General features: G+C 41.5%; 2 protein-coding genes across 2 annotated transcripts in view; both read right to left on the bottom strand.

The window, feature by feature from the left end:
• LOC132542391 (zinc finger protein 658B-like) overlaps nucleotides 1-27,218 on the bottom strand; it is a 169,198-nt gene that overhangs the window by 49,675 nt on the left and 92,305 nt on the right. The gene's annotated exons all lie outside the window — the stretch shown is intronic.
• On the bottom strand, nucleotides 49-19,029 carry LOC132542602 (zinc finger protein 345-like). The gene is given in 9 exon segments (XM_060205110.1): nucleotides 49-185; nucleotides 336-411; nucleotides 1,511-1,650; nucleotides 8,597-8,695; nucleotides 8,761-8,900; nucleotides 8,902-10,488; nucleotides 12,196-12,281; nucleotides 18,374-18,491; nucleotides 18,932-19,029. Coding segments are annotated over 9 exon segments (2,481 nt in total).

The raw sequence follows: 27,218 nt of genomic DNA, 5'->3' as shown, positions 1-27,218 counted from the left end.
AAGAGATGTTTTGGATCACCTGTGTAATTGTTATTCTAGCACTGACAGTCAGAGTTTGCATTCCAATGTGCCACTGTTGCTGTGACTATGTCTATCAAGTCTGGAAGACATGGCATGAACGAACATCCGTGGGACTCTGGGTGGAAGTGTGATCCGGGAACATGGAGTAATCAATTTTGGTTTTTCTATAATTGTTACAAAATGCATTTTGAAGGCTTACTGTTTTGTTTCATATATACAATGTCCAATCTAGACTTTGTAGAAACATTTTTCCTAAGGAAACTCATTGCCCATTTTGTACATATAAATACAGTATTATGTTTTGGAAAACTTACTCAAAGCCAGGGCCAGAAGATGAACACCAGTTGGTGACTCTAGCACACCATCTGATAGGGCATGACCCATTAAATCCTAAGAAACGTGTACACAGGGACCCTCTAACTATAGATACCAACCTGGGCAGCAGCATTGTGAGCCTGTTACACAGATAAAGGATCATATACACAGTATTTATTTTATACATGTTAATTAGGCAACCAGAGGGCACATTCACATTCCTGGAAGAAGACTGGTACTCATGACACCCCCCACCAGACACGGCCAATCAGCCCTAAACTTTAGAACCACACGCAGCTCGAATGATCTTAAAACCTCATATCGAGGAATGTATTCACCAACACATAGCTCAGAGTTATTGGAGGGGACGTAAAACGTTGCACCTCAGGTAAGTGCAGGCACAGTGAGCTGGTATATGGTATCGCCCAGTTTTCTCTCAAGCACCCTCTAGACCACTGGACCTTTCTGGCCTTCTAGGCCCTCAGGACCAAGGGGATGGAATGTCACAAACAAGAATATTCAAGCATTCAGTTAAGTGTCCCTTACATATACCAGATGATGAAAACACGACCCCTTCAACACAAGGTCTGAGACCTCGGATTGCTGAACAAATATTTCGTAACTTATGCCCAAACATAGACTAGAATAATATTAATGTATAAGGAGTGTGGATCTAGTGCTGTGACTTATGTCCAAACTTAGACTAGAATAATATTAATCTATAAGGTATATGAACTTAGAATAATACTAAAGTGTGTACATGATACAATATGTACTTGAAATAATAATATGTACATGAAACAATAAGTTGTACTTAAGACCTACATGTCAGGAAGACCCCAATTCTCATTGGCTGGAAATGACCTAAGCCCCACCCCAGCCTAGTTCAGGGATAAAAGCCATAGACATTCGGACATGGATGGCAACTTTTGAATTGCCTGCTAGTCTTTAAGTTCAGAAACCCCCATCTGGCATATCCCGTGGCAATCAGCACACCAAAGGTCAGGGAGGTGTCTGCAGTTTCCTGGACCAGACTCAGAAAGGAACCAGCTACTTGGAACAGAACCAGAACAGATCAGGACCAGACCCAGGACCCATCCACACCAGAACTCTGCCTGGACCAGCTTTGTTAACCTGAGGTCATAATTTGTCCTGACCTTACCTGTGCACCTACCTGTTTTATACTGAGGAGGTGTTTGGATACAACGCGAACCTGCCACCCAGCAGCGTGTGCAGCACCCCACTGGCGCCGCTTGACCTGACATGAGTTGTAGTCCGTCTCCTCGCAGTCAGCCAGGAGAAGAGCCATGCGAACTACAAGTAACAGCAGACCGTGTGGCTGGCCTAAGATGACGCTCCCAGAAACACAGATGTCTCTACCCTGGAGCCCAGTGCTGCCTCTCTAGCCTGGTGGTCCAGGGTCGCCTTCTTGTGGTTTTTAAGGAGCCGGAAGCTCTAGATAATGAATTAGTGAGCTGCTCTGGCCCCGATGGTGACTTAGTGAGAACAAACTAAGCTGTTTGCTGTTTTATTGATTTGATTTGTATTTATTTTTGGTCAAGAAAGAGAAATTGATAGTCGGGGGTGGGGTGATGGCACACCTGGTTGAGAGCAAGTTACAGGCATGAGACTTAATTTATCTTCATTTATTTATTGAACAGATACAGCCAGAAATCAAGAGGAAAGGGATGCCAGGAGGGAGAGAGGCACCTGCAGTCCTGCTTCTCCACTTGCAAAGCTTTCTCCCTGCCGGTGGGGCCCCGGAGCTCAAACCTGGGTCCCTGTGCTGTGACATGTGTGCTCAGCTAGGTGCACCACCACACAGTCCCACTTTTTCTTTTTCTTACCAGAGTGTGAGAAAATGGAATCCCCCAAATTTGGACAAGTTCATTGAAGTAGAGAAGATGTCTTAGAAACCAGATAAGATGAAACCACACTAATACACTAATTGCTTCTGCTCCGCACCTGGTGGATATGAATGTTTGCCTTGAATCTGCACACCCTGCACCCTGGTCTCTCAGCTCTATGTGAACTTGTCCATTTGGCTTCTGCAAACACTGCTGGCTTCCTCCCTGGAAGATAAGAATGGAATGTTCTCCTTGAAACTTTGACACAAAGATAAATTAGCAAGGACATGCAGACCCCCTCAATCATGCAGATCCCCCTTCACTTTTCCCTTTAAAGGAGGGTGAATTTCAAGCCTGGTGTTTCAGAGCAACTGGACCAGATTTGGTACTAGCCTGGGATCACTCAGCTGAGGTTTGTCTTTGTCTTTTGTCCTTTGGTGTTGTCTCTTGTAAGTATGTGGACTGGCTATATTTTCACTCTTTCAAACGTAAGAATAAATTCCTTATACTTCACTTATATACTGGAGTCATGTCAGTTTGTGTGGGTTCCAGTTAGTTGGCCTCAGTTTGTCTTTGTAATGTGTATGGTCAGAAACAATTTAACAAGAGCACTGCTCAGCTCTAATGATGCTGGTGCAAATGATTAAACCTGAGATTTGGAGATTAAGTCACTAGAGTTTCTTTGCATAAATAACAATCATGGACTCTTCCCTTCATTGTATTTATTTATATATTTTCTTGTTTTTTAAAAAAATTATTTATTTATTTTTATTTTTATATATTATATTTATTTATTCCCTTTTGTTGCCCTTGTTGTTTTTTATTGTTGTAGTTATTATTGTTGTTGTCATTGTTGGATAGGACAGAGAGAAATGGAGAGAGGAGGGGAAGACAGAGAGAAGGAGAGAAAGATAGACACCTGCAGACCTGCTTCACCGCCTGTGAAGCGACTCCCCTGAAGGTGGGGAGCCGGGGTTTGAACCGGGATTCTTATGCCGGTCCTTGTGCTTTGCTCCACCTGCGCTTAACCCGCTGCGCTACAGCCCGACTCCATATTTCTTTGTTTTACTAGAACACTGCTCAACTTTGGCTTCTGGTGGTACAAGGGATTGAACCTGGCACTTTGGAGCCTCAGGTATGAGAGTCTCTTTCTGTAACCATTTTGTTATCTGTCTTTCTCTCACCCACCCAACTAATAGCCACCTTGTTAAATGCAGAGCCTGGTGCATGGAAGTAACACACTTGTTAAAGAAAAAAACTGTAAGCCAGAGACATCATCCTTATGCTGGTCCTTGCTCTTTGCACCACATGCTCTTTGCATGTGCTTAACCCACTGTGCTACTGCCAGATTCCTGACTAGAGTGTTTTTATGTTCAACCAAAACCAAAAGATTATCTTTGGTGCATTGCACCAAAGTAAGACTCTGGGTTTGGTGAAAAGAATACCAGTCCAAAAGGAATGAAAGAGGACCTAGTGGTGGCTGTATCTTTGTGTGGAAAACTGGGAAAGTTTATACATTCATGAACTATTGTACTTATTGTTGAATGTAAAACATTAATTCCCCATTAAAGAAATTAAAAAAAAGATTATATTATGGAACATTACTTTTGATATACTTTACATGTATCTAGTTATTTTAATTGTATTGTATTTATTTAATTATTTATTAGAGACAGCCAGAAATCAAGAGGAATGGGATAGAGAGGGAGACACCTGCAACCCTGCTTCACCACAGTCCCCCAATAGGTGGGGGCTGGGGTCCAAACCCAGGTGCTTGCACATTGCAACATGTGCGTTAAATAAGCATCCTTCTGGCCTCTATTTACTTCTTTTTCACCACTCTCATCACCAAAGGATGGTGTCCCCATTGCCACGCCCATAGATAACTACAGCTCTCCCATTAAAAAAATTTTTTTTTGTATTTACTTATTCCCCTTTTGTTGTCCTTGTTGTTTTAGCTCTCCCATTCTTAAATATAGGTTGACTTTTATTCACATTTGTATTCTCAAGTCTCTCTATTCTACATATGAGTGAAACCATTCTGAAGTTGTTTACCTTACTTGCTTCGCTAAATAAAATCTCCAGTTCTATCCACTTCATCCCAGTGGACACAATATCATGTTTTATTGCTGAATAATACTCTATTATGTGCCCCATTACATTTTTTCCCAGTCGTCTGTCAAAGGGCATTTTGTTTGTTTCTAGGTTTTTGATATTATGAAATATGACCACTGTAACCATGGGGTTATGCATATCCTTCTGAATCAGTGATGTTCTATCTTTTGGGTCTATGACTCCTAGTGAAATTGCTGGATAACATGACATTCCAATCTGTATTTAAGGATTCACCATAATGGCTAGAAGTACTGATCTTTTTAGTTTTCAACAAGAGCACTGTTTATCTCTGGCTTCTAGTGGTGGGGGGATTGAACCTGGGGCTTTGGAGCCTTAGGCATGAGAGTGTCTTTGCATAACCTTTATGTTATCTACCTTCTGCCCTATCATTTTAGATTTTAAATATGATTTCAACTTTTGAGTGTGCTTCTCAATAATGTGGCAGACACTTAGAAATGTGTGACAAGAATGTCATTGTTGTTGGATAGGACAGACAGAAATGGCAAGGAGTGGAAGACAGAGATGGGGAGAGAAAGATAGACACCTACAGAACTGCTTCAATGCTTGTGACTCCCACTTGCAGGTGTGGAACTGGGGGCTCAAACTAGGATCCTTATTCCAGTGATACACTTTGTGTCATGTGCACTTAACATGGTGTGCTACCACCCGACTCCCACCAATGTTTATTTCTATATCACCCCTCCTCCCCTCCCAAGATATGTATCTATAACTTCCCTCTCTATTCGTTTTTCTCCTGAAATATTTTTCAATTTTATTACTTATTTTTTCAATTTTAATATCGATTTATAAAATTATAGTAGGGTATTTCACGTTGTTCCCTGAGTTGTGTCCCTATTCCCTCCACTGGAATTGACAGTTCTCACAAGGTTACAGATGAGTTAATTATTATTTCTACAACTGTCTATATTAGTCCATTTTTCACCTCATGGTCCCATCTTATTTTCCATTCCACAAGAAATCCTATTTTTTTCTTATTTCTTTTTTTAAAATTTATTCATGAAGACAGGAGAGAAACACACATCACTCTGGTACATGTGCTGCCAGGGATTGAACTCAGGACCTCATACTTGAGAGTCAATGCCTATCCACTATACTACCTCCCGAATCACTCTTTTTCTTTCTTTCTTTTTTTTTTTATCTCCAGAGAACTGCTCAGCTCAGCCTTATAGTTGGGCTGGGGATTGAACCTGGGACCTCTGGTGCCTCAGGCATGAAGGTCTTTTTCCATAACCATTATGCTGTCTCCCCAGCCCTTCTCTTTCTCTCCAAGCCACAACTACACCTTTGACTATATCCAAATGCTCCTTTCTTGCTGTTCTCTCTGGGTCCTGATGGAGTTGGACTCCAGAGCCCTCTGGTCATCTCTATTATGGACCTTTGAGCAAATGACCAAAATTCTTTTTGAGACACAGAAGCTTGGATCAATTAACTTCTCTTTTTAAAGTCCAGGCATCTCATTAAAAACAGAATGTGGAGCCAGGTGATGGCACACCCGGTTAAGCAAGTTACAGAGCTAAGGACTTGGGCTCAAGACCCTGCTCCACACCTGCAGAGGGAAAGCCTCATGAATGTTTATTGTTTATTAAACAACTTGTCCTGCTTTCTATCTTCGCAACTTTCAGTCACCAAGTTGCTATGCAGATGCTACTATGACAGCATCCTGACTTCCCTGGGCAGAGGACCTCACCAATGTGTCCCAAAGTCTCACCTCCCCAGAGGAAGGTGCCCCACTAGGGAAAGACAGAAACAGGCTGGGGGTGTGGATCCATCTACTAACACCCACGTCCAGTAGAGAAGAAATTACAGGAGACAAATCTTCCACCTTCTGCACTCCAGAAAGATCTTTGGCCCATACTCTCATGGAGGTAAAGAATAGGGAAGTTCCCAATGGAGAACTCTGTTGGTGGGAAATGTGTTTGCACATTACAGTGCACAGAGACCTGGGCTCAAGCAGTGGGTTCCACATGCAGGGGGAAAGCTTCAGGAGTGTTGAAGTAGGGCTGCAAGTCTCCCTCTGCCTCCCCCTTCCCTCTTGATCTCTGGCTGTCTCTATCCAATAAAGAAAAAGATAATTTTTTTTGAAGGAACATAGAAATAACCACTGTGGTTTATGCTCCACACCGCCCCCTAGAGCTTCTGTAAGAATTGTAATTACAGGCACCGAGCACATACAGGGTGTCTGTTACAGGCTTGTCAACCAGGCATGTCATTTCCACCTCAGAGATGCAGTTTCCCTATTGAGTAAAAACCATAAAATACTTTGTAACTCGAGAGTCACTCTACAGAAACCCCCTAATACTGCTAATACTGTATGAAAACTTCTTTGCTTCAAACTCCTGTGTTTCACTCTTCAGTTCTTTGCTGATTGTCCCAAGTACCAAAGAAACGGGGGCTCTTGAATGGCTTGACCTCATGACAGGGCCAGGGCTGACCGGAAGATGGCTGCACATGGAGCAAGGCAGACATTTCAGTGACCCAACTCCAGACCTGGCAACATTCCTTTTAATTTTTAAAAAATATTCCATCTCAGGTAGTTCACTTTCTAACAAAGTCCCATAACCTAGATATACACCAGTTTCTGTGAGAGAGCTTATGTTCACACGTATCTATAAACTACTGCAAAATATATACCTGAAAGCAGAAGTACACTAGAGTTTGCAGTGAGTACCTCCCTAACACTTCCTCTCCACTATTCCAAGCTTGGGATCCATGATTGCTCAACAAATTGTTTGGCTTCGTATGTTAACTCTCGTTTCAATCACCAGGTTCCAGATGTCACCAGGATGCTGGCCAGGCTTCCCTGGATTGAAGACCCCACCAATGTGTCCTGGAGCTCTGCTTCCCCAGAGACACACCTTACTAGGGAAAGAGAGAGGCAGACTGGGAGTATGGACTGACCAGTCAACGCCCATGTTCAGCGGGGAAGCAATTACAGAAGCCAGACCTTCTACCTTCTGCAACCCTCAATGACCCTGGGTCCATGCTCCCAGAGGGCTAGAGAATGGGAAAGCTATCTTGGGAGGGGGTGGGTTATGGAGATTGGGTGGTGGGAATTGTGTGGAGTTGTACCCCTCCTACCTTGTGTTTTTGTTCATTAATCCTTTCTTAAATAAAACATTAAAAAATATTCACTTTTTGTTGGTCTTTTTATTGCTGTAGTTATTGTTATTGATGTCATCAATGTTGGATGGGACAAAGAGAAATGGAGACAAGGGGAAGACAAACCTGCTTAACTGCTTAGAAGAAATCCCCTGCAGGTGGGGAGCCAGGGGCTTAGTCTCTTAGGGTTCAAGAAGACAATGGATAGTTATTGTTATCGTCACATTATTTGGAAATTGGGTTAACATTGAAAAGTCCCTTTGTTAGGGTTTGCTGTTTAATACCCAGTATCTCGTATATAGCTGTGCTACCAGTTGCTTCTGTTCTACCTGGTGTAGGCTTTTGAGAAAGTCCGCATATCAAAGACTCAGACTATGCATTCAAAAGTCTGTTTTAAAAACTTTGAGACAATCAATTTCCCCCCTCATATTAGTGATTTATATGACTATAGTTTAATAGGAGTGTACATAAACACCATTCCCACCACCAAGACTGTGTCCCATTCCACCCACCCACCCTTGAAACTCCCCTGCCATCCCGGGAAGCCGAATGTCTACCCTCCAACTCACCAGAGTTTTTATGTCACTGTCCTACTCTATATTTAGTCAGATCCTGCTTTTACTTTCCCTTCCTGATCTTCTGTTGATGAGTGGGATCGTCCCATACTCATCTTTATTTTTCTGACTTAGCTCAAATAACGTAATTCCTTCTAGTTCTGTCCAAGATGGGTCAGAGAAGGTGGGTTCATTGTTTGTAACAGCTGCATAGTATTCCATTGTGTGTGTATACCAGTTTTCTCAGCCACAGGTCCTGGGGCTTTGTGTCACCTGCACTACAGCCTGACTCCCAATATTCTTTATTTTTTGGGTCTAGTTTAGATGCAAAACTTTACCCTGTATTAAAAAAATTTTTTTCAATGGGTACTTGGTGATAGGGTTTAGTGAGGTGCACATGGTACCATGCAAAAGTAAATTCAAGCCCCTGCTCCCTAACTGCAAAAGGGAAAACTTCATGAGTGTTGAACCAAAATAAAGGTTTTTGTATATTTATTATTATTTTTTTTTACCTTTTGTTGCCTTTGTTTTCCATTTTTATTATACGTTTTATGTTATAGTTACTGAAGACTACTGCAACAACTAAATGTTTTACTACATTGCATTCATAGGGTTTCTCTCCACTGTGAAGTCTTTCATGTCCCCGAAGAGTACCGGAATCACTGAATGTTTTACTACATTGTTTACATTCATAGGGTTTCTTTCCACTATGAATTTTCATGTCTCCGATGACGACTGGAATCACTGAATGTTTTACTATTGTTTGCATTCATAGGGTTTCTCTTCACTGTGAATTCTTTCAGGTCTCTGAAGACCAGCAGACTGCTGGGATGTTTTACTACATTGTGTATATTCATAGGGTTTCTCTCCCCTGTGAATTTTTTCATGTCTCTGAAGATGACTGGAATGCCCAAATGCTTTACTACAGTTTACATTCATAGGGTTTCTCTCCACTGTGAATTCTTTCATGTTCCTGCAGACTACTGGAAGAACTGAATGTTTTACTACATTGTTTACATTCATAGGGCTTCTCTCCACTGTGAATTCTTTCATGTGCCAGAAGACTACTGGAATGCCTGAATGTTTTACTACACAGTTTACATTCATGGGGTTTCTCTCCACTGTGAATTCTTTCATGTTCCCGAAGATAACTGGAACAACTGAATGTTTTACTACACAGTTTACACTCATAGGGTTTCTCTCCACTGTGAATTCTTTCATGTCTCTGAAGACTACTGCAATCAAGGAATGTTTTACTACACAGTTTGCATTCATAGGGTTTCTCTACACTGTGAGTTCTTTCATGTGTCCAAAGACTACTGGCATAACTGAATGTTTTACTACATAGTTTGCAACCATAGGGTTTCTCTCCACTGTGAATTCTTTCATGTGCCCGAAGACTACTGGATTGCCTGAATGTTTTACTACATTGGTTACATTCATAGGGTTTCTCTCCACTATGAATTCTTTCATGTGCCCGAAGAGTACCGGAATCACTGAATGTTTTACTACATTGTTTACATTCATAGGGTTTCTCTCCCCTGTGAATTCGTTCATGTCTCCGAAGATGACTGGAATGCCCGAATGTTTTACTACATTGTTTACATTCATAGGGTTTCTCTCCACTGTGAATTCTTTCATGTGCCCAAAGATTACTGGAAGAACTGTATGTTTTACTACATTGTTTACATTCATAGGGTTTCTCTCCACTGTGAATTCTTTCATGTCTCCGACGACTACTGGAATCACTGAATATTTTACTACACTGTTTACATTTATAGGGTTTCTCTCCACTGTGAATTCTTTCATGTGCCCGAAAACTACTGGAATGCCTGAATGTTTTACTACACAGTTTACATTCATAGGGTTTCTCTCCACTGTGAATTCTTTCATGTTCCCGAAGACTACTGGATTGCCTGAATGTTTTACTACAATGGTTACATTCATAGGATTTCTCTCCACTGTGAATTCTTTCATGTCTCCGAAGACTACTGCAATAACTGAATGTTTTACTACACTGTTTGCATTCATAGGGTTTCTCTGCACTGTGAGTTCTTTCATGTGCCCAAAGATAACTGGCATAAGTGAATGTTTTACTGCATAGTTTACATTCATAGGGTTTATCTCCACTGTCAATTCTTTCATGTGCCCAAAGACTACTGGAAGAACTGAATGTTTTACTACATTGTTTACATTCATAGGGTTTCTCTCCACTGTGAGTTCGTTCATGTATATGAAAATGACAAGCTTGACTGAATGTTTTACTACATTGTTTACACTCATAGGGTTTCTCTCCACTGTCAGTTTTTTCATGTTTCCAAAGATGACTGGGTCTCTTGAATGTTCCATTACATTGTTTATATTCATAGGGTTTCTCTCCACTGTGAATTCTTACGTGTTTTTGAAGATGAATAGGATAAGTGAATAATTTGCTGTATACTTCACATTCTTGAGATATTCCAGCATTCTCACTATCTTTGCCCTCAGAGATTTTTACTGTTGTATTACTGTAAAATAATTAACAATAAATTAATGACATTTTAATGAATAACACTGTAATTTATTATCAAAATGCAAGACATTATTTTACTTAATAAGCTAGAAAATCAGACATTAGAAATAGATTTGAATAAAACATATACTGAAGGAGTCGGGTGGTAGCAAAGTGGGTTAAGCACAGGTGGCACAAACTGTAAGGATCCTGGTTTGAGCCCCTGGATCCCCACCTGCAGGGGAGACGCTTCACAGGCAGGACTGTAGGTGTCTATCTTTCTCTCCCCCTCTCGGTCCTCCCCCTTCTTTTTCCATTTGTCTCTGTCCTGTCCAACAATGACAACATCAATAACAACAACAATAATAACTACAACAATAAAAAACAGGGAAAACAAAAGGGATAATAATTAAGTATTTTAAAAAACATACTGAAAAAAATCACAGATATTGAAAAATAATAAAAAGATCTCAAGTTAAAAGTAAGATTAAAAAAATGGTAAAAACGGCTGGACTGTGGTGTATCTGCCTGAGCGCACATGCTACAACAAGCAAAGAAGAGGGTTCAAGCACCCATCCTCACCTGCAGGCGGAAAGCTTTGCAAGTGGTGAAGTAGGAATGCAGGAGTCGTTGTCTCTCCCCTTTCTACATCCCCATTCATATTGATTTCTGGGTGTCTCTATCCAATACATAACTAAATAAATAAAAATAAAACCCCATAATAATACCTACATACTTTCATATAAAGATATTATGCCAAATATAATATCATTACAGGTATTTTTCATGCACTAATTGAACTTCTACTTGTTAGTAACAACTTGTGGCTTTGTGTTGAAATATTTTTCACTGAAAATATTGATCTTTTCTGGAAGGGCTACCTCTAAGTATCATAAAAATGTAGATATTTGAAAGGATCCCGGTTCGAGCCTCCGGCACCCAACCTGCAGGGGGGGTTGCTTCACAGGTGGTGAAGCAGATATGCAGGTATCTATCTTTCTCTCCCCCTATGTCTTTCCCTCCTCTCTCCATTTCTCTCTGTCCTATCTAACAATGACTACATCAATAACAATAATAACTACAACAATGAAAAACAAGGACATCAAGAGAAAGTAAATTAGAAATATTAAAAATATATATATAGTCATACATTGAAGATATTCTTATTGCTTCCAAGTGTACTATCTTATAAATACTTAGCAACTTTGCTCCCTTTTAAAAATTTCCATTTACTTTTTACATGTCAGAAAGATTTTCCTATAAAGTGGAGAAAAGACAGATAATGTAGAACACCATTATGGTCCTCAGTGACTCAGATGGGAACTTCAGTCATGTACATCACATACATCACACTGGAGTCACTTGTCCAACTGTTCTATAACCTAGTCATGAAGTATTTTTGATTTGCTTATTTTTAAAATTGATCTATTTGTGGCAGTGACTATAACTTTCATTTTCTGAATGAACTGTATGAAAAGGGGTCATATGCAATTGCTACATCAGTAGAGAGCACACCATTAAGAAACTATACCCTGGGTCCATGCTCCCAGAGGGATAGAGAATGGGAAAGCTATCGGGGGAGGGGGTGGGATATGAACAAAAAAAAATAAAATAAAATAAAAAAAAAAAAGAAACTATGAGTTTCCTTATACAGGGAAACCATGCAGGCACCTGATCTCAGTAAATTACAGAGACAACACTTTTGAAAACACAGTAGCTTTTTAGGTGGTACATCACACTATTGTAAATGTAACTCTCACCTTTGTTTATTACCATGCAAGATACGCTGCCCTTTGGTGGAATGTTCTTGTATCTTTTCTAAAAGTACAAAATATAAAAAGTATTAGAAATTATACAAATAGATTGAATTCTTGATCCCTCATGAGTCACAATAAAACCTTGCTCACTGAACAGTATAGCCATTTCTACACTGGTGAACAAAAAATGATTTCTCTTCTAGTTGAAAAATTAAGGCGATTAGAGTTACCTATTGAAAGAAAGTTCCTCAAATTTTCACACATCACATCTCTGTAGAGTTTCTTCTCTGAAGAATTTAATAGTGCCCACTCCTCTTGAGTGAGTATCACAGTTACATCTTCATAGGTCACTGAGCCCTAAAATATGTGCAATGTGATCATGTGAGAAAATGCGAACAATAGCAGATTAGCCATTCAGTCTCTACTTTAGGAAGCCTGTGAATGACTGTCTCATCTGCAAACATGTCTTTGGTGACTTGAAAACCAAATACCTCTTAATCATGCTCTAGAAGGTGGTACATTCATTAGAACATTGGACTCTCCTTCACGAGGCCCTGAGAACAGAGAGATAAACCTATTCTCACTATTCCCCCTCTATAGATTTATAATTAGTAGATGATAAAACCTTAGTGGCTGTGTGGGAGTACAACTCAAAGGGTGCTCACACTGCCTATATAAAAGGACCAAGATCCAATAACCTAGTTCTCACATACACAGAGGTGAGGCACTCTTCACAAGTGCTGAGCAGTTGTGGATATTGTCTTCCTTATTTATAATGTAAAGTTTATATAGGTAAAGAGAATTTGATAGGGACAGTAAAGTAGAGGATAATTCGAATGGAACCTATAGCCCCTGGGGACTTAGAGCTCAAAGTCTGGTGTGTTTTCGTAGTACCTGCAGTTCTTCTCATTAAAAGAAAATAAACATTAATTTCATTTATCATACATGAATAGTAATTTCACCTGATACAGAGATATAGATATCTCTGCTTCAACAGCCTTATTAAATTCTCTTCACTGATATAAAACACAAAAATATAAATAAGAAAAAAATGGCCACTGGGTGTAATACATTTTTTTAAAAATATTTTACTTATTTATGAAAAAGAAGGAGAGAGAAAAAACCAGACATCACTCTGGCACATGTGCTGCCACGGATTGAACTCGGGACCTCATGCTTAAGACTCCAAAGCTTTATCATTGCGCCACCTTCAGGACCACAGGTGTAACAAATTTATAATGAAGCCACAATGATTAAAAAAAAAAAAGAAAGATGGGATAAAAAAACACATGATGAGTATAAGTTTATTAGAAATGAAACATCTCTAGCCACACATGGCTCTTTATAAAATTAACATTATTATGGAAGCATGGAAATTATACTTTTAGAGTGATCATACCACATTAAGGCTCTCTGTAGTGTCACTGTCCAAAAAAAAAAAAAAACCTAAGAAACGTGAGAATGTTAAACAAATAAATAAGAATTATCAGGTGCAGGGCACTGTTGCACCTACTTAAGTGTACATATCACCATGACACAGGACCTAGGATTGAGAAGTGCTTCCCACCTGAGAGGGGGACACTTCATGAGTAGTGATACAAGCCTGGAAATGTCTCTCTCTACCCCTGTTCCACTCTCCATTTCTGTATTTCCTGTCAAATAATATGGAAAGAAAAAATACATTTCTTGAGCAAAAGTTCTGATAGTGAGCTCAAGAAATAACCCTGGTGGCAGAGAAAAGAACTGTTATCCAGTAATCTACATCCCTCTCAATTTCCCTCTATAATAAGAAGTAAAATATAATTGTTTAAAAAAAGCATTATGTTATTGTATTTATTTATTTTCCCTTTTATTGTCCTTGTTTTTATTGTTGCAGTTGTTATCGATCTTGTCATTGTTGGATAGAACAGACAGAAATGGAGGTTTGAGGCTTGCTTCCCTCCTGTGTGAGGGACACTTCATAAGCATTGAACAGGCCTGCACGTGGCTCTTTCTTGACCTCTGTTTCAAATCTCCATTTATTGCTATCCTATCAAATAAAATGGAAACAAAAAATGGCTTCCTTGAGTATTGGATTCATGCTCTGACTCTGAGCTCAAGAAATAACATGGTGGCAGAAAAAAATAAGAGGGCAAAAGAAAACTGTTTTGCACCACATGCACTTAACCCACAGTGCTACTGCCTGACTCCCATACATTTGCAACAAAATTTTTTCAAGAAATAATCTTCAAAACTGTAAATTGCTTTGAAACAAAAACATAAGGCAAACAAAAATGTTGATTACTAGTGAATTACTAATGATTTTCAAAACTAAATGACCATTTGTAAAGTGGCATATACATGCTATGCAGTCTCCATCAAAATCCCTAAGAACATGTTTAAAGCAAGAAAATGATGCTGAAAGTAAATAGGTGAATTCTCTGTAAAAAATGATGTCAGAGGGAATCGGGCTGTAGCATAGCGGGTTAAGCACAGGTGGCGCAAAGCAGAAAGACTGGCATAAGGCTCCCGGTTGGAGCCCCAACTGCAGGGGAGTCGTTACACAAGCGGTGAAGCAGGTCTGCAGGTGTCTGTCTTTCTCTCTCCCTCTCTATCTTCCCCTCCTCTCTCCATTTCTCTTTGTCCTATCCAACAACAATGACAGCAATGATAACTACAACAATAAAACAACAAGGGGAACAAAAGGGAATAAATAATTTTTTTTAAAAATGATGTTGCGGAAAATGAGTCAGTCACTGCATGCATATAAAAGCCAAACAACACCATCACATGACACCATGGGTCATCTCAAAATACATAAGCACTTGGATGTTAGACTAGTCTCCAAAAAAGTCTAGAAGTCATCCTCAGTACAGTACATAATATCTGAATGGGAAATGTCTTCAGAGACCTGAGCTCAACATCAAAGATAAATAAATAAATGGACAAGTGAACCACTGAGACTACAACAAACTGAAAATATTTGGTATAATGACAAGACCTATCACCAAGATGAGATGCAGTAATAAAAATAAGAAAACATATTTACATAATTTACATCAAAAGAATAATCAGCAATATATGTTCTCACACAACTCAGTAGAGTAACATAAATAAACACAGTAAGATGTTTAATCACAGGGCAATTAAAAATCATTCACGAGGGAGTCAGGCGGTATAAGCACAGGTGGCGCTAAGCACAAGGACCAGCAGAAGGATCCCGGTTTGAGCCCCCGTCTCCCCACCTGCAGGGGAGTCACTTTACAGGCGGTGAAGCAGGTATGCAGGTGTCTGTCTTTCTCTCCCCCTCTCTGTCTTCCCCTCCTCTCTCCATTTCTCTCTGTCCTATCCAACAACAATGACATCAATAATAACTACAACAATAAAACAACAAGGGCAACAAAAGGAATAAATAATAAAAATAAATAAATAAAATTTAAAAAAAACTTTAAAAAATCATTCACGGGAGTCAGGCGGTAGTGCAGTGTTTAAGTGCAGGTGGCGCAAAGCGCTTGAATCAGCATAAGGATACCAATTCAAGCCCACTTGCAGGGGAGTAAAGCAGGCAGTGAAGCAGGTCTGCAGGTTTCTGTCTTTCTCTCCCCCTCTCTGCATTTCTATCTGTCCTATCCAACAATGACATATTCAATAACAACAGCAAGAATAAAAACAAGGGCAACAAACAGGAAAATAAATATAATTTTAAAAACCAAAGAAATAAATAATAAAGAGAGGGGAAGATAACAAAGTTTCTGCCTGAGGTTCTCAGGTACTAGGTTTTATTCGCTGACCATAAGCCAGGGATATAAGCCAGGCATGAAAGCCAAGGATGAGCAGTGCCCTGGCAAAAGAGAGAGAAAGAGACAGAGATACAGAAATAAGATGTGCAAAACAGAAACAGTAAAGTAAACATGTATAAATTAAAGGACAAAGTATTCAAGTGGAAAAAGAAACAGAATCTGATGTGGGGCAAGTCACTTACCCAAGAAACTGCCATCTCTTCCTCTTTCCCTAAATGTCTTTCAGGCCAGAAAATGGAAGATCAATCACAGCAATAGCTTGAGACTCTGTTTAAATCTAGCAGCACAGCCTCTTCACTGGACAATATGGCCCCCAGATGGAAGATACTGTGGTGAATAAAAGGTACAATACCCTGTGCAATGGAAACAGAAGAGGTTATGGAAACATGTAGTGAGTTATCCTGCCTGTTAGGAACATTACCAAGCCCACAAATTTGACTGACATCTCTATCCAACCCTTTAAATTTTTCTTTAACAAAAGCATCCACCAAAATCTAGTAGAACAGGGGTCGGGCGGTAGTGCAGCATGTTAAGTGCATATGGAGCAAAGCACAAGATACCAGAGGCAATCAGACAAGTACCTATTTTAGAATATGTGAACCTCCCAGACCAACAACTAATCAGACCAGACACTTGTCTCTACAGGGACAAGAAAATGCAATCACTGGGAAAGGCTGAGATCGTGACAGAAGGTCAAGGGAACACTGCTTGGATTACTAAGGACAAGGGTGACTTAAGGTTGGCCAAACTGGACCAAATAGCACAAGAGCATGTGCACAAGGTACATCCTAGTGTTAGTTATAGTTAGTGTGTCTGTTATTTACCTAGGAGGCCCTACTGTGCATGAGATTGCAGCTATCTGTCAGAGTATTTATTGCTGGGAGCCAGCCCCAACAGGTTATTAGGGTTAGCCTGAAGGAGGAGGGGCATCGGCGAAGAATGAAGAATGAAGAATGAGAGACGAGTGAGTTGATGCTGAATGAAGCTCAAGCAGACATCTCTGTCTTACTTAAGCAGAACTTTATTTTTTTTTTACCAGAGCACTGCTCAGCTCTGGTTTATTGTGGTGCAGGGGATGGAACATGGGACTTTGGAGCTTTAGGCATGAGAATCTCTTTGAAAAACCATTATGCTATCTACCCCCACCCAGAACTTTATTTTATAGTCTCATAAGGCTTAGATCATTCAAACAAAAATCACCAAGGTATTGATTATTAAAACAAAAACCACCAAGGCTTTGATTATTTTTGAAACAAAATCACCAAGTAAGAACAGCACAGGTAGGAAACATCTCCTGCTTTGTGGAACATTTACATTCCAGGGGCACTTTCTGTCCTAGAGATCACATCACCATTTCTGTGTCTTTTCTTCTTCCTGTACCTGTGTGCTAGGCAAATGTCCTATTGATTAATATTCTACCTTTTATGTCATTCTCTTGGCCCTATGTATCAGAAGACAATGATTTATAGAAAGTTCAAGCTTGTTATGTTTCTAGGGCCCTTAAACAAATTGAGCAACCCATTTTTCACAAAATCTGTTCCAATGTTTGATCGAGGAGTTTTGTTTGGTTTTGTTCCAAGTTAAACTCTCTAGCTAGAATCCATCTTCTGTATATGCTCACTGTGTAACCTAGGTTCTTGTGTACTATTCTTGTATAAGGAGGTGGGAGCATAGTGGTGGATGGTAGATTAAAAGGCCCATTGTATCTAGGCAGGTACCATAACTTTGCATTAATCATGTCATGTAAGGTGGCCCCTCCACTGTGGGAACTGCCAATATTTTTCTGTATTTTAGGGGGAACACTAAAGTGGTGTAGATAAAGGGGAAAACATTTTTTACTCTTGGGGCCTCCTGAAAAATACTGCATTACTGCTATTGCTTGTTCCATTATGATCAATCTTACAGAGTACAGTAAAGGTTTTGTCATTATTTTTGTCATTTGGTCAGGCTCTGAGCCTGGCCATAGGTAAATATTATTAAGACCACACAGAGCTTAATCATGGCAAAAGGCGAGATGGTTTCAGTTTGGCCTGGAGAGTCCAGCCGTGCTGAACTTCCTGTGAAGCTGCTACCGCGTAAAGCAGCTCGCATAGAGGCACCTGTGCCAATTTGTAGTTGTAACCAGAGCAATATCACAGGGAACAAGAGACTAGGAGTCCTGCTAGCTAGTTACACCATCTGCTGGACTGAGGCACACTTTTCTGAGGAGCAAAGACAGTGCCTGAAGGGACTGATGTGGGGATTATTGACTCTCCTCCTCATTGCCCTCGGAAAACGAAAGTCATCTCTAGTGGGCCAGTGAGATACCTTAACCCCCCCACGCACACCCTACCCCTACAATGCCTGAGCTTACTACACCCAGTGTTACACATACCCCAAATATGACACTCTGTGCATTGTTAGTGACCACATTATTGGCATCAACACCAGCACTCAGGCAGATGGCACCACTATCATTGACGACAGTACTGTCTCTGGTACAACCAGCACTCCTGCAAAACCCAAACCCACTATACCAGAACTGCCAACTACAGAGCCACTGAAGGCATGGACACCAAAGGAAGTGGACCCTGAGAGGAGTCTCCCTCTCTATTGGACTGATGAGACCCTATATACTAATGTTGTTCCTATCATACAATCAATTTGGCAGAAATATTCAGTCTCACATATGTCTAGAATCCAGGATGTGATCAGTACAGAGCTAGGGTAGCCCCTTACCATCTTAATAAGATATATATGCTAGTAACTAATGGCTTAGGTAATACTAACAGGTTTGAGAAAAAGCCACTGAAATTTCATTTCTCAGAAGTTTGGACCAATAAGATAGATACTATGGTAACATACTCCACACGCTGGAGGCCACCTAGCTACATACATCAGATGGCATTTAAGCTACTAACAGGGGATATGTTTCAAGCAGTTTTTACTTTACATCCTTTTGATGGTGGTATGTCTATGAACATGACGCTTTGAAGAGCATTCTTCTCCATGGTTGTCAAAAATGCTTGGGATTATGACAACAGGATACATTACAATGGGTCTGCAGAAGCAAAGCAAGGGAAGGACTATGAATTTAGTGAATCAGTCATTGCCTCTGAATCTGCAGATCCATGCAATCCAATGAGTTGGACTGCATGTAATAAAGGGGAATAAGTAAATCCAATACTGGTTAAAAGATGAGTTACAGCCCTACCAATTCCATGGGGAAATTTATGCCCAAAGACTTTAAAGGACAACATACAGAGTGAGGATGAGTTCTTAAGGAATTCAAGTGGTAGTACTCTATGGCTATGTGTAGCGGAATTTCCCAACCTACCATTTTTTGGAGACTTAGGGTATTATAATGATGAGGTATCGCCTTCTGTGAGTACTTCTCTGGAGAACTGGCCCTTATGGGAACAGTGGATGAAAATCATGACTCTAGGTGTACATCCTTATCGGATGTCATTACTTTTAACAGATACTGGGCCACAACCATGGCAATCCAATGCCCCTAAGAAAGCTAAGTTTTATTGTTCACCACAGGGAGCTACCCACACTTGTTATGTTGTACCAGGGTACCATAAAGGCAAGAGAAAACCTGTACAGTTTTTAAATTGCTGGCCACAGGGTATAAATCATGGAACTTACCATGAAAGGAGTCCATGAAATACAACATACAGAACTACCATATTATTTCTATTATATACTACCTCTCAATAAGACAGACTTTGGACACCATCTATCACATGTAATACCTCTTAAAATGGCAAAGTTTGGTTGGACAAATTGCCAGGCTGGCCTGAGGGTGTTTCTTCCCTGGCACATGCTCTCTGGGTTAGAGAGAACTGGGTCAGAACCAACCTAGGTTGCTGCTTACTCAGCAACGAGGGAGAGGAACCAGGAACTTTTGGTTGAGAGGGAACGCAATGTAATTCTGCCATTATTGGTCAGAAAATAACTGCCTTTATACCTTCCAGAGTGGAATTGCCAGGCTGGAAAAGGAAATGTGTAGGATAGGGGATGGAGAGGAAAAAAAGAGCATGAATGTAGCAAGCTTCCATCTAACCAGTGGGGATTACATCAACACCCTGCAGGCAGGGCAGGTCTCAGACAAAACAATGATTATGTAAATAGACCACAGCTTCAAGCAATGGAGCAGGGTGGAGGTGGCGGAATGCGCAACATCAAATATGGCATATGTCTGACTGGACAGCACTGAAACCCAAACAGGATATGACCAATTTATTCACTCAACCATGGGATGTACTATACTATACACCAATGAATGTCCTGACTTGTAACTTAACCCACAGAGCATATATAGTCGATAGAGGAGCTCTTAACCATAAGAAAGGAAATGACACAGAATTTATGTATTTCAAGAGTGCTCATTACGCTAGGGGATGGTTAATTCCACCAAAGGGAAACCCAAAGATAACCAGAGCCCCCATGGCGGTACCCAACCCGAAATTACCTGTAACTATGATACTAACACCACGTGTCAGGCCAATACAGATTTCCTTTCCTCTTACAGCCTTTACAAAAATATTACTAGGCGTAACTTACAATACTCCTCCCCGCAATGGATGGGAAGGAAACCTTTACTGTTCCTAGCAGCAGGAGCATTTATGTCTGGAATAATAGTTGGAGGCATATTGGGAGGTGGTATTGCAGCCACCCTAATGCAGCCCCTTAGAGTAGACATAGCCAATTTGGAGAGACTGAATAAGGGCTCAGTCAGAGGCATCCATGCATTATCTAAAGCATTGGATCCTATGCATATAATTATCAATACCATGCAGACTGAGATGAAGGCAGTGGAGGAGACTTACCAACAAAAATACAATAGGACACCGTCATTGATAGTGGAGAATCACAATCTAGTGATGTGTCAGATGTACACTTCTACACTCCAGGAGCTAGAAAGACAACTAAATACTTTATTCAACACTGGAATTGGGAGAAGGACTAGAGAATTTCAAACTAGACTAAACCCCGAGGGTGAATCTTGGTGTGAAGATGGAATAGGTAAACCTAGTTTGCTGCAAATATTCTTGGGTAATACTTATGTAGCCGATCACACCCAGGTTGTTCCTCAACCCTGGAGTATTGAATGGGTTATACCTGTGGACCATTTCTTGTGCACAGATCTGAATACTACTAACACATCAATGTATATACCTGTGGAGGAGTGCCTGCAATGAAGACCAAACTTATTCACACATAAAGGCCTCCACGAGGTAAAATTGGCATCCACAAATTTAGCAAAGGCACTAGTGCCAAAAATGCTTACAAAATTGGGTGATTGCACCTTTTTAATATGTACAGCTGTGCCCACTCAACTAGTGTGCACTTATTTGAATAATACCTGTTGGTAACATGTGTAAGCCTGATAGAGCTTAGGAGAACCACCCCCATCTTTGGATGGAGGTCTGAGAAGATAACCTCTTGGTAAGTCTCTCTCAACTGAGGTGAGCATAAGGGGGGAAACTCAGACTTGGTTCTTTCCTTCTTGACTCTCAGGCCCACAGATACCCCAGTACTTCCCTCCATTAACCACAGGCCACATGGCCACAGAGTCACTTATTCAAAGTCGCCTTCTGATCACAGAACACACCTTATCACACACTTCATCACACACCTCAGACCCCAGACAAGAGAAATTCCAAACTATATGGCCTTTTGATATTCATCTTCTCTCTGTCTCACCCTACGTGTTCAACCCCTATGCTTCTCTCAAATACCTTTGGATAATTAAGTTGCTTGTGTCATGGAAAGTAACTGTCTTGTATCACATCAATTCCTGTCATACCAGCCCCCTACCTTAGGGGCATGCTGACTCTTAAGAAACCTGTAATTTCTGACATATTTCAACAATAATTACCCTCCATTGCTTTTCTATTTAACTCATGTCCATTTTGCTAATAAACGGACTCTAGGATTCTGGGACTCTAGGACTCAGATACTAGGCATGCTAAGAGTCCCCTGGTGTCTTTCACTTCGTGTCACCCCTGTGTGAACGAGAAAGAACCAGCCCGTTACCTTTCCCCTGGAGACCACCCCACCAGAGAGGGAGAGAGATACCCCGAAAAAAAAAACTCCTTGGAAGAAGTAAGCATTATTAATACTTTGACAAAGTGGTGTTATATACTGACCAGTTCTTCAGAAGCCACAGTGCATAATACCATCCTGATCACCACTCTACACTATGAAGAGAAGTATTATTTTGATACAACCAAACTATTTGACTTTGAATTAGACTGGGAACATTACAACCATTTTATTAAAACTGCTAATGAAATATGGGGTATTGCCACAAGGAAAGAGAAACAGTTAAAAAGTATACATAAATGAAAAATAGAGAAACAGGGACAGCTGCTCAAGGCAAAGATCCACGATGCACATGAAACTGTGGGAGTATTACAACCCAACACCTTTATACACAGATCCACTAGTACAGCTATTAAGAGATGCTCATTTGGGGATATTCTGGCCTGAGCTGTGCAACTTGATTTTCTGTATATACATATTTGTGGTTGGTGGTATTGGGTGAAACAGATGTTTTGGATCACCTGTGTAATTGTTATTCTAGCACTGACAGTCAGAGTTTGCATTCCAGTGTGCCACTGTTGCTGTGACTATGTCTATCAAGTCTGGAAGACAAGGCAGGAAGGAACATCCGTGGGACTCCGGGCGGAAGTGTGATCTGGGAACACGGAGTAATCAATTTTGGTTTTTCTATAATTGTTACAAAATGCATTTTGAAGGCTTACTGTTTTGTTTCATATATACAATGTCCAATCTAGACTTTGTAGAAACATTTTTCCTAAGGAAATTTGTTGCCAATTTTGTACATATCAATACAGTATTATGTTTTGGAAAACTTACTCAAAGCCAGGGCCAGAAGATGAACACCAGTTGGTGACTCTAGCACACCATCTGATAGGGCATGACCCATTAAATCCTAAGAAACGTGTACACAGGGATCCTCTAACTACAGACACCAACCTGGGCAGCAGGATTGTGAGCCTGTTACACAGATAAAGGATCATATACACAGTATTTATTTTATACATGTTAATTGGGCAACCAGAGGGCACATTCACATTCCTGGAAGGAGACTGGTACTCTAGACACCCCCCACCAGACAAGGCCTATCAACCCAAAACTTTAGAACCACACACAGCTCATATGATCTAAAACCTCTTATCGAGGAATGTATTCACCAACACATAGCTCAGAGTTATTGGAGGGGACGTAAAATGTTGCACCTCAGGTAAGTGCAGGCACAGTGAGCTGGTATATGGGAAGGCCCAGTTTTCTCACAAGCTCCCTCTAGACTACTGGACCTTTCGAGCCTTCTAGGCCCTTGGGACCAAGGTGATGGAATGTCACATACCAGAATATTCAAGCATTCAGTTAACTGTCCTTTACATATACCAGATGAAGAAAACACGACCCCTTCAACACAATGGCTGAGACTTCGGATTTCTGAACAAATATGTTGTAACTTATGCCCAAACTTAGAATAGAGTAATATTAATGTATAAGGAGTGTGAACCTAGTGCTGTGACTTATGCCCAAACTTAGACTAGAATAATATTAATCTATAAAGCGTGTGAACTTAGAATAATACTAAAGTGTGTACATGAAACAATATGTACTTGAAACAATATGTACATGAAATAATAAGTGTGTACTTCTTCTTCTTCTAGCATTTGCCCTTCTTCAGTAGCCAGTCAACAGCGTCAGGTTGAGCCTGATGTAAAGTTTCGAGACTTAAGACATATATAAGAAGTGTGAGAATATTAAGTGTGAAAGTATTCCTCGAGATTGTGAAATGTTTAAATAGGCTGGAAATATGAGGATAAGTTGTTTCAGTTTAGAGTGTTAAAGTTAAAGTGAATATTCCAGTATGAGAATATTATTTTGAGTTTGAAATGTTAAAATGCTTATTTGAGTGATGAAACATTGTTAAAAGTAAAGTGCTAAACTACTCTTGAGTTTTAAGCAACAAAGGAAAGTGAAAGATAAAACCTAGAACCTTGGCCCCCAAGTCCTGCAGGCCTGCAGGCCTGCATAGATAAGTCCTATGCAGGATAAATGCCCTGAAATGGGCCTGCACAGGCAAAGATAAAGTCCAGTGCAGAGCAAACTTTATGTGGCCCCCGTAGTTCTTTGAAATGCCCCTGCAGGCCAGCGTAAGATAAAGTCTTGTGCAGGGCAAGCTTAATGCGGCCTCTGAGTTCTCTGAAATGCCCCTTACACCAGAATAAGATAAAGTCCTGTGCAGGGCAGGCCCTACATCTATATCGCCTGATAGTTAGACCTACATGACAGGAAGACCCCAATTCTCATTGACTGGATATTAACTAATCCACACCCCAGCCTAGCTCAGGGATAAAAGCCATGGACATTCGGACATGGATGGCAACTTTTGAACTGCCTGCTAGTCTTCAAGTTCAGAAGCCCCCATCTGGCATATCCCTTGGCAATCAACACACCAAAGGTCAGGGAGGTGTCTGCAGATTCCCCACCAGACCAAGAAAGGAATCAGCTACTAGGAACAGAACCGAACAGTTCAGGACCAGACCCAGGACCCATCCAGACCAGAATCAGGACCCATCCTGACCAGAACTCTGCCTGGACCAGCTTGTTAACCTGAGGACATAATTTGTCCTGACCTTACCTGTGCACCTACCTGTTTTATTCTGAGGAGGTATTTGGATACATAATTATAATTATAAGAATTTGGTGTCAGAATATTAAGATTTCTAAACTGCATTTCAATTAACATTTTATTGATAGAATGTGATGTTAGAGTGTAACGTGGTGTTAGCTCACCATCTAGAGTCAATAAATGAGTACTGCAGCAGAATTCTTTACCCCATTTAAGTAATTAATAGTAGGACATTTTTCCGTCTATGATCACAATTTCTAAAGCTGTGCAGACTTCCCACATTTAGTACTAGTATTACACAAGAGTAAGCTGTCTTAGAAATATTTCTAATTCTTTGTGCCTGTTTCCAAAGCAGTTGTAAAAATTCATAGAAACTTACACAGAAGGGTGGGGGTAGATAGCACAATGGTTATGCAAAGAGACTCTCATGCCTGAGGCTCTGAAGTCCCAGGTTCAATCCTTACACCACCATAAGCCAGAGCTGAGCAGTGCTCTAGTAATAAAAAAAAAAAAAAGCAAGCAAGAAAGAAAAGCACAGAAAAGGGCCATGTTCACATGAACACTACATCAGGGAATATGACCATAGCTGATGGGGGGGGGGGTGTATGGAAAAATTAATCAAATGGTGTCTTGGGTCTCAGTCCGTCCTTCTCCCATCCCCGTCTGCAGCGCAAGTTTCACGGCCGAGACAAGGCTGCAGTGTCTCTCTCCTGCTCCCCCCCCAACGTAGATCTTCCTTCCTTTTATTTTTAATATTTTATTTATTGCGCGGCAGGCAGTAAGTAGCACAGCAGGTTAAGAGCAGGTGGTGCAAGGTCCAGCGTGAGGATCCCGGTTCAAGCCCCCGGCTCCCCACCTGCAGGGGAGTCGCATCACAGGTGGTGAAGCAGGTCAGCAGGTGTCTTTTTCTCCCCTCAGCCTTGCCCTCCTCTCTCCATTTCTCTCAGTCCTATCCAAGAACAACGTTAATGACAACAACAATAATAATGAAAACAAGGGCAACAAAGTGGGGGAAAATGGCCTCCAGGAGCAGTGGATTCGTAGTGCAGGCACTGTGCCACACTGATAACCATGGAGGCAAAAAAAAAAATCTTATTTATTAATGAGAAAGGCAAGAGGAGGAGAAAGAACCAGACAACACTCTGGCACATGTGCTGCTGGGGATCCAACTCAGGACCTCATGCTTGAGAGTCCAAAGCCCCATCACTGCGCCGCCTCCCGGACACTCCCTTTGCGTTTCTATCTCTATTCACAAAGAAAACCTTTGGGGAAGTCGCAGCAGCTATTAATCATTTTATCTCTGTGAGCACAATTCCGGAACCTTAGAAAACGATGACCAAACCTCTCTGATGGCGAGGCCTGGCCCAGACCGGCGGCATGGCAGCACGTGAGGCGGCAGCAGAGTCGCTGCACAGGATCCTGCAGCGGGACCAGCTCCAGCAGGCCAGTCCCGCCCAGCCGCAGACACGCAGCTGGCGGCCACCTGCAGCCGCACAACCGCGCAGGCGCCGCGCGCACTCAGGAACCGAAGCCCCGCGCCTGCGCAGACGCGCTGTCCGCCCGCGGCCAAGGCCAGAGGCCACCGCGCTCAGCGCCGCTCCCCGCCGCGGGTCCGCAGCACCCAGCAGCTCCCGGCCCGAAAGCTGGGCGAGGTGAAGCGGGACCCAGACCAGCAGAGAGGCGGCGCAGAATGTCCAGAGGCGAGGCTGGCGCACCTCCCCGACACACGCAGAGCCCCAGGTCTTTAAGGCCGGTCACACCGAGGCCTCCCCTGGCTCCCGCCGCAACGCGACACCCACCAGCCGCGACTGACCTGAGGTCGCAGTGCAACAGTCTCCGCACAGCCGGCTGGCAGCTACAGCAACTCAAACCAACCGCCCAGCGGCATGTGTGCAGGACCCCGCTGCGCCGCTTGGCCTGACGGGAGCTGTAGTCCGCCTCCTCGCAGTTGTGGGAGAAGAGCCGTGGGAACTACAAGTCCCAGCAGCCTGTGCCGGCTGCCCTAAGCTGACGCTCCCGGAAACAAAGATGTCTCTGCTCTGGGGCCCAGTGCTGCCTCTCTAGCCTGATGGTTCAGGGTTGGCTTCTTGTGGTTTTTAAGGAGCTGGAAGCTCTAGATAATGAATTAGTGAGCTGCTCTGGCACCGATGGTGACTTAGGACAATCTAAGCTGTTTGCTATTTTATTGATTTGATTTGTATTTATTTTCAGAAAGAGAAATTGAGAGTCGGGACGGGGTAATGGCACACCTGGCTGAGAGCACATGTTACAGGCATGAGAATTAATTTATCTTCATTTATTTATTGAAAAGAGACAGCAAGAAATCAAGAGGGAAGGGGAGACAGGGAGGCAGAGAGATACCTGCACTGCTTGTGAGAATGTCAATTGGTCAACCTCTGTGGAGAACAGTCCGGAGAACTCTCAGAAGGCTAGAAATGGACCTACCCTATGACACTTCAATTCCTCTTCTGGGGATATATCCTAAGGAACCCAACACATCCAACCAAAAAGATCTGTGTACACATATGTTCTTGGCAGCACAATTTGTAATAGCCAA

Source organism: Erinaceus europaeus, chromosome 13, assembly GCF_950295315.1.
Source record: "Erinaceus europaeus chromosome 13, mEriEur2.1, whole genome shotgun sequence".
Taxonomy (NCBI): domain Eukaryota; kingdom Metazoa; phylum Chordata; class Mammalia; order Eulipotyphla; family Erinaceidae; genus Erinaceus; species Erinaceus europaeus.
The sequence above is the reverse complement of the archived record's forward strand: the minus strand, read 5'-3'. Positions and strand labels throughout refer to the sequence as shown.